General features: G+C 37.3%; 1 protein-coding gene across 1 annotated transcript; it reads right to left on the reverse strand.

The window, feature by feature from the left end:
* Positions 1 to 2,447: 2,447 nt before the first annotated feature.
* On the reverse strand, positions 2,448 to 3,411 carry LOC101347320 (olfactory receptor 6K2). Its single transcript, XM_012559748.1, is given in 2 exon segments — positions 2,448 to 2,685; positions 2,687 to 3,411. Coding segments are annotated over 2 exon segments (963 nt in total).
* Between the last annotated feature and the right edge of the window lie 4,426 nt (positions 3,412 to 7,837).

Below are 7,837 nucleotides of genomic sequence, written 5' to 3' on the forward strand. Positions count from 1 at the left end.
CTTGACTGTATATCTAAAGTAAACAAGAGATAAGCTTACAGCTGCTGTCCTCTTCCTAATCCTGTGTATACATGAACATCCCATTTACAAGGTAACATATGAATGTGAACATACCATGAACTTTCTTTCTCTGTTTCCTCTTTTTTTCCTCAGCTAGACATATTTTTCATTCAACACGCACACACAGACACACACACATGTTAGCTAGTACAATTACTTTATATTCACGTTTTGGAGTGAAGGCAGGTTTAATCATAGGAAGTTTTAAACCAGGATAGTATGATGATCAGATCTAAGTTTCAAAAAATAACTCTGTCTTCATTGAGAAGAGCAGCTTGAGGGAGCAGCTTAAAGTATGGTAGAGTGGGAAAGAGAGGAATTTTAGTTATAGTTTTAGATAGTTTAATAATATCTAGGAAAGAATTATATAATATAAAATGAAAAAATGGAGAGAACAGAAAAAAAATGGTGTATCCCTTTCATATGCAGCAGATTTATGTGTATGAATTCTATAACAATATTGAACTTAGGAAAGTGCAGTAAAAATAATCAATCAGTAAAGTAATTCCATTCCTTATGTCTTTTGACGGGCATTAAAGAAGATACAATATTTAAACCCAGAAACATTTCTTGCATCTCTTTTTCACTCATCCTTCATGTTTTTGTTGTTGTTAGATATCATTGGGTTGGTTCCAACTCATAGCAATCCTACGTACAACAGAACAAAACACTACCCGGTCCTGCACCATTCTCACAATTGTTGCTATGTTTGAGCCTATTGTTGCAGCCACCGTATCAATCCATATTGTTAAAGGTCTTCCTCTTTTTCACTCATCCTCTACTTTACCAAGCATGATGTCCTTCTCCAGGGACTTGTCCCTCCTGATAACATGTACAAATTACGTGAGATGAATTCTCCCTGTCCTGGCTTCTAAAGAGCATTCCGGCTGTATTTTGTCCAAGTATATTCTAAGTAGTCCATAGGATATTCAATATTCTTCACCAACACCATAATTCAAAGGCATCAATTCTTCTTCAGTCTTTCTTATTTATTGTCCAGTTTTCACACGCATATGAGACAATTGAAAAGACCATGGCTTGGATCAGGCACACCTTAGTCCTCAAAGTGACATCTTTGTTTTCTAACACTTTAAAGAGATCTTTTGAAGCAGATTTGCCCAGTGCAACAAGTCATTTGCTCTCTTGTCTGCTGCTTCCATGGGTGTTGATTGTGGATTTAGGCATTCCTTAAAAGAAGTCCACTGTTTGTCCTTGGTTTGTGCCAAGAACTCTCCCTAAATTAAATTTAGGGAGAGATCTAAAGGTAGATAGTAAAGATTCCTCAAGTCTCAGAAAATATACAATTTTACTTTGATTGTGGATCCTCATGTTCTTTCACCAAGTATTCTCTGAAGCCTTTCTGTTACCAGAACTACTCAAACCACAACCTATGACTTTTTCTCTCATTTTCATTCGCTTCCCCATTCCAGCTCTTTATTAAATACTATTAGCCTCTTTTTATAAAACCTTTCCCCTTACTTCCATCTTTCCATCTTATTTTTAATTTTAAGTTTTAGGAGCTACTGTGCAGGAAGCGCTGTGGTACAGGAGTGGGGAAATTAGGCTGACAATTCTAGGACTTGTGTTGGCAGGCAATGAAAGAGTAAAAAATCTACCAACATCAGCACAGTGATAAGCTTTATCCCATCCCAGCAGAGGCCTCAACCCCGGAGAAAATCATTCTTTATGAAGAAGTATAAGAAGAAAACTCCACAAAAGAAAGAGTCCTTGACAAAAAGCAGAAGAAAAAAGATAGTCCAAAAGCATGAAAGCCAAGGAAGGAGAGAGCTTGAAAAGCGAAGAGTTGAGTCCAATATATATCAGTCAGCCGAAACAATCAGAATACAGCATAGTGGTAGAGGTTTATTCATTGAATAGATATTTATTATTTGTTACCTAATATATACAATGCATTTGATCATAGTGAAAACAAAGACTAATTTTTCTGATTTATCATTAAAAACTGGTTAATTTTAGTAACTGTTAAATTCATTATTGATCAACACATGAATACCCAGTTTAGAAAATAGAACCATTTTTGGGATTCCATGGGATAGCTTATTTTTAAGAAGATAATTTTTTAATTACTATGTCTGAAAAAAAGAAAAGGTTTTGACTATGTTAAAATTAAATATTGACCCAGATTATTTCAACAAAATGAATTTACCTTAAATAAAGTAGGATGACACAATGTTTAATTAACAAAATCAGATCCAAAAGGATGTCAAATTGGATAAGGATGAAAAGAGGCTATTGAATCAAGCAATCAGTGGATTTTATTGGTGACCATAGGGAGACCAGTTTCAGTAAAAGGCTGAAGGAAAAAAAACAGAGCTGTTGAAGATGAAGAAGAGCCAGCAACTATATAAACTTCTCACAGTAAGATCTCATTTGAGATTCCTGGTCTTATGGAAAAAGGTTTTAGCCTGACCCATGCGCTTCTTTATAGCTTCTTTTATCTCTTTATTCCTCAGGCTATAGATAATAGGGTTAAAGAAGGGGGACAAAACTGCAAAACCTAGAGCAATGGCTGTCTCCCAGAATAAGGAGTAGGTGGCAGAGAAGCGTAGATACATCACAGCCACACTGCCAAAAAACAGCAAAAAGACAGTGAGGTGGGAGACGCGTGGAAAATGCCTTACGACGACCTTCAGCTGAACGAATACGTAGAATCACAACCACAATACCAACACAAGACATGAAAATGAGCATCACAGCTATAATAATCTCCACTGCATGGACAACATCTACTACTTGAATCATGATGATGGCTTGTGTGTTTGTACAGGCCAGGCGTAGCACTGGGAGGAAGTCACAAAAGATGTGCTCAAGGTGATCAAAGCCACAAAATGGCAGTGTGGAGATCCAGGCAATCTCAGGGAGGGGTATAATAAAGCCACAAACACAGCAGCTTAAAGTCAGTTGGGCACATAGCTTGTGGGTCATGATGGTGGGGTAATGAAGAGGGCTGCAGATGGCCAGGTAGAGGTCAAAGGCCGTAGCTGTCAACAGACAAACCTCGCTGATGCTTGCGGAATGGAAGAAATACATCTGCAGCAGACAGCCATTTAAGGAAATGCTCTTCCTCTCACTAAGCAGACTAGAGAGCATCTTTGGGATGGTGGCTGTGGTATACCAAATCTCCAAGAAAGAAAGGGCACTGATAAATAAATACATGGGCATGTACAAGTGAGTATTCAGCTGGACTACTGTGATGATGACCAGGTTTCCAACAACAATGAAAGCATAGATGACGAACAGAGGTACAAAGCAGAGGACAGAATCTCCCCAGGAATAAGGGAAAGCTGAGAAGATAAACTCCTGAGCAGTGGTCTGATTGGGGCTCTCCATCTCCTGGTTGGAAATGAGGATTTCAACTCCCAGTAGACTTAAGCCTTCTAGAGGGTGACTACCATTGGTCAGAGAGTAAATGCACTTACCAAATTCCAGTCTCTGGATAGATCTGTGTATTGGGGATGAAGAGGAAGACAAAGGAGGAAGGAAATAGTCCATATTCCATAGATGCTTGCAACTAAAATTGTTGTATGGAAAATATCCAGTCAAAAAGCACATCTGATATTTTAGACTAGTCGTTCTCAATTTTTAGCATGCATTAGAATCACCTGGAGGGCTTGTTAAAACACAAATTTCTAGACCCCATCTTCAGAGTTTCTAATTCACTAGGTCTAGGGAAGGGTCCAAGAATTTGTATTTCTAACAAATTCCCAGGTGATACTGATCTTGCTGTCAGGGGACTGTATTTTAAACCACCGTGTTTAGAAAAATATAAAAGTAGACAGAGTTGAAAGGATAACAAATGATTAAGGTAGTGTTCTTTTCCATATTCAACTCTTATTGATTCCCTAACAATCTACCCATAATTGTTTCAAAATTGTTTCCTTAAATTCTCCCAGTTCTTCCTCTGATCCTTGGCATATGATTTTATCGAATATTTTAAAGAAAAGACAAAGCTATCACTAGTGAATTTCACCCATCTTTCTCACCTTTCTGCCTCTAAAGAACTCTCCCTCCCTCCCTCCATGTATGTATATATATATATATATATATATATATATATATATTGGAGCCCTGGAGCCCTGATGGTGTAGTGGTTAAGTGCTTGGCTGTTAACCAGAATGTTGGCAGTTTAAATCCACCAGTCACTCCTTGGAAACCCTATGGGGTAGTTCTACTCTGTCTGGTAGGGTCGCTATGAGTCAGAACCCACTCAACGGCACCTACAACAACAACAATATATATATATAATCTCTCTCTATATATATCCCTTGTTAACAATGACTCAGAGGAACAAAACTATAGCAATATGTATATGTTGCTTTTCCTTCTTTTAAAAGATGGCCCATTCTACCTCCTCCAACCCTTTTATTCTGTATCCTCTAGGTAAGTGGTTTTCATACATGTTTTGTACTAGAAGTCTTTGGACAAATGAAACAATTTATGGAAATAGAATACAGTAAATAATAAAGGCGGAGCTGATTTAGTAAAATTTAATGGGAGTGATGGAGATCACAGAACTTTTCTTTCTTGCTTTCTGGAATACAACTTAAAACCCACACATTATAGGATATTGTCTTATTAATTTATTCCTTTTTCAGAATCTTTTCTTTTTCTCTCTTCATTAATCTTGTTATCATATGTGTACAAATCTCCTTATCTGGGAGAAAAATACAACTAAACCTTTTACTCTGCTCTCTACTTAGATTATTTTTCTCCTTTCTATCAACACCTTTTTTCTTTTTTCCTACTGCGTAATGTATATTTATTGTCCTCATTCCTTCCTGAATCACTTTCAACCAATTACTTACTCTAGACTTTCCCTATCGCTTTTCTTAAAATATACCAATGCCTTTCTGATTGAAAATCCAATGGTTTCACTCTGTCTTCATTACCACTAACATCCAAAGAACAACTGGTCCATCCTTGAAAGTTTCTCCTTCCCTTACATTCTTGACACCATACTATCCCTGCTTCCCTCATTGGCTTTTCCCTCTTTCACTTCCCAAATTTGGTGATAACTCAGAATTCTGTCATTGCTTTTTCTCTTTTCATTTCATATTCCCTTCTACAAAGAAACACTCACTCAAGATTATTTTTCAGCTTTCATTGTCCTTCAACTCTCATCTACTTATGTGACTTCAGAATCCCCTGAGTCTCTCCTGAGTCCCACATTTTCTGCAGAACTCTTCCACTTAGAAGCTTCACCTTGAATCAAACTTGCTACCTCCACCTTTACCCTCAGCACTCACCCAGTTTATGGTTGAATTTTTTTATTTTCATCTGCTTACCAACTTTATTCATTTTTACGTCTATTGGGTATTGTTCCCTCAGTCCCCAAACCGAATGAATCATCACGATTTCCTTATTTTTTCCTTTTGCTGTGTCACGCTGTTGTTGTTAAGTGCTGTTGAATCCATTTTCAACTCATAGCGATCCCATGTGACAGACTATACATGTCCCGTAGGGCTTCTTAGGCTGTAATTCTTACAGAAGCAGATCACCAGGTCTTTCTGCTGCAGAGGCACTGGGTGGATTCAAACTGCCAACCTTTTTGGTTAGCAGCTGAGTGCTTAGCCGTTGCACCACAGAGCTCCTTTGCTATATCACTAACACAGTTTTATTTCCACTATCTTCATCTCAATTTTATGCCTTGTCCTAATGCTCCCATTGTTGTAACAGATTTCCAAAAAATATCAATCTTACTTTTCTCTGTTCAAGCCTCCATTCTCTCAAGCTTACTTTATAGAGCCTCAGTTTCTTCAAGTGACTCCCCTTCCATACCTGTGTACACGTTTTACATTCTCACTATTTTCTTCCTCCAAATTGACCCTCTTTAAAAAGAAAACAGATCTCAAATCCTCTGGGATAACTCTTTTCTAATCACTGAAACACGGTATAATAAACTTCCCATATTGTCTGTCATTGATGGTTATCTTGCTTTGTGTATGCCTTAGGAAAGAACATTTTATTAATAGTTTCTTATTTAGATTACCTGGTTAAGAGCCTGGCAGCTAACCGAAAGGTCAGCAGTTTGAATCCACCAGCCACTCTTTGGAAACCCTATGGGGCAGTTATACTCTGTCCTATAGGGTCGCTACGAGTTGGAATCGGCTCGATGACAACTTTTTTTTTAATGGATATATTTGTTCCTTGATTACATGATTCAGCCTCATTTAACTCCTAACTTTTTCTACATACAACATACTTTAATATTCTACTGAAATTAATGTTGTGTTACTTTTTGCAGAAAATAAAGCCTTATCTCCGGTTGCTATGGTGGCTTATTAATTACCAATCCAGTATAGCAAACCTGTTATTATTATAAACCCATCTCTTCCATTTTCTGATTTCTGAGCATTTCTAAAGAGAATCTCTTCTACCTGAAATATCCTCCTCTTGCCTCCCTTCTTATCTTTGTCTCCTTTCTCCTTACCAAGTTTTACATGTGTCTTCTCTAGTTTTGAAAAACTAAAAACTAATATCACCTATTTCTAATAGGTTTATTTTACACTTTCTCTCTTTAAATATTCACTCTCTTTTTCAGATATTTTTGAGTGTTCTTAACTTTTTCAGGTACATACCTCATTTTTCCTGTAAGACTTTATGCCTCTAACATCAGTCATCACATCTTCTAACCATGGCATTCAGGAAAAGTTTCTACAAGTTAAATCAGGCTACTGGTTCAAGAAGGTGCCTTCAGAGTAGACTCAGACCTGATTCCCTAATCTCCTAAAGGGATGTGGTCAAGCCAAAGAAAGGACAGGTAAGATCTGAAGCAAGGAGCTATACCAGCTCCCCCAACAACAACAACAAAAAAAAAAAAACACAAAAATTCAGTTTTGTTCGTTGAACACTACTCTATCTTCATCCAAAACTCAGTAATGATAAGTCTAGTGCAAATGTGAATGACATGAAATGCCTGACAGCTAACTCAAAATTTCAGGTCTGTGTCTTGAAGCATTGATTCTGAAAGATTTCAGAAATCAATTCACAATGCTTATGTGCGATTTTAAAGCAATCACTTGAGGTTTAGCCCTGTTTGCATCCTACCATTTCCTGGGAAATTGAGTAATTGAAACCTTTATACTTTGTACTAACTTGCCCAACACCATGCTTTTCTAACCCATCCTTGCTCGAAACCTTCCAATAACTACTCACCATATGTCCATGCCTGCTGGGACTGTCTATTATTATGTAGGTGGTATTCAGATATTCTCTCTGAATATCTCCCATTCCCACAGATTAGTTAATTCACTATCCTTGCTGCTTTTGGGTTCAAGAGTTGAAATAAACAGGGTGAAGACTATCTTTCCCTACCCTGATGGGATCAACCATATAGAACTACGAAGACAAACTTACTTTGCTCTTCTGCCTTGTTTCTTCCATGAGTAAGCAGTATATAAACCTGACTCCCTGTTGAATTTTTCTTAATCTCTTTCTCTCTCCCTCCTTCCCCTTCCCCCGTATGTTTTCCTGAGTATAACTAGAATGGGAAGATAGACTGTCTTGGGAATTCTACTCAAGTAACTCAAAATAAGTAGGAAAACAACCATTCCCATAATGGCATCAATTAAGTAAAAGAGTTCAGGTTGGTTATTAGAAGAACCCAAATTCCAGAGAACTACAATACAAGACAAATGAGATAGTCTGGGAGCTCTAGGCATTGAGACAAATATAACTCCTTTTTTTTCTTTCTTCTTTTACTTTCTTTTCTATAGTACTTGTGAGTGGTTTCGCTTTTTAATGAATCAAATGCTGA

The sequence above is a fragment of the Trichechus manatus genome, unplaced genomic scaffold (assembly GCF_000243295.1).
Source record: "Trichechus manatus latirostris isolate Lorelei unplaced genomic scaffold, TriManLat1.0 scaffold00300, whole genome shotgun sequence".
NCBI lineage: Eukaryota > Metazoa > Chordata > Mammalia > Sirenia > Trichechidae > Trichechus > Trichechus manatus.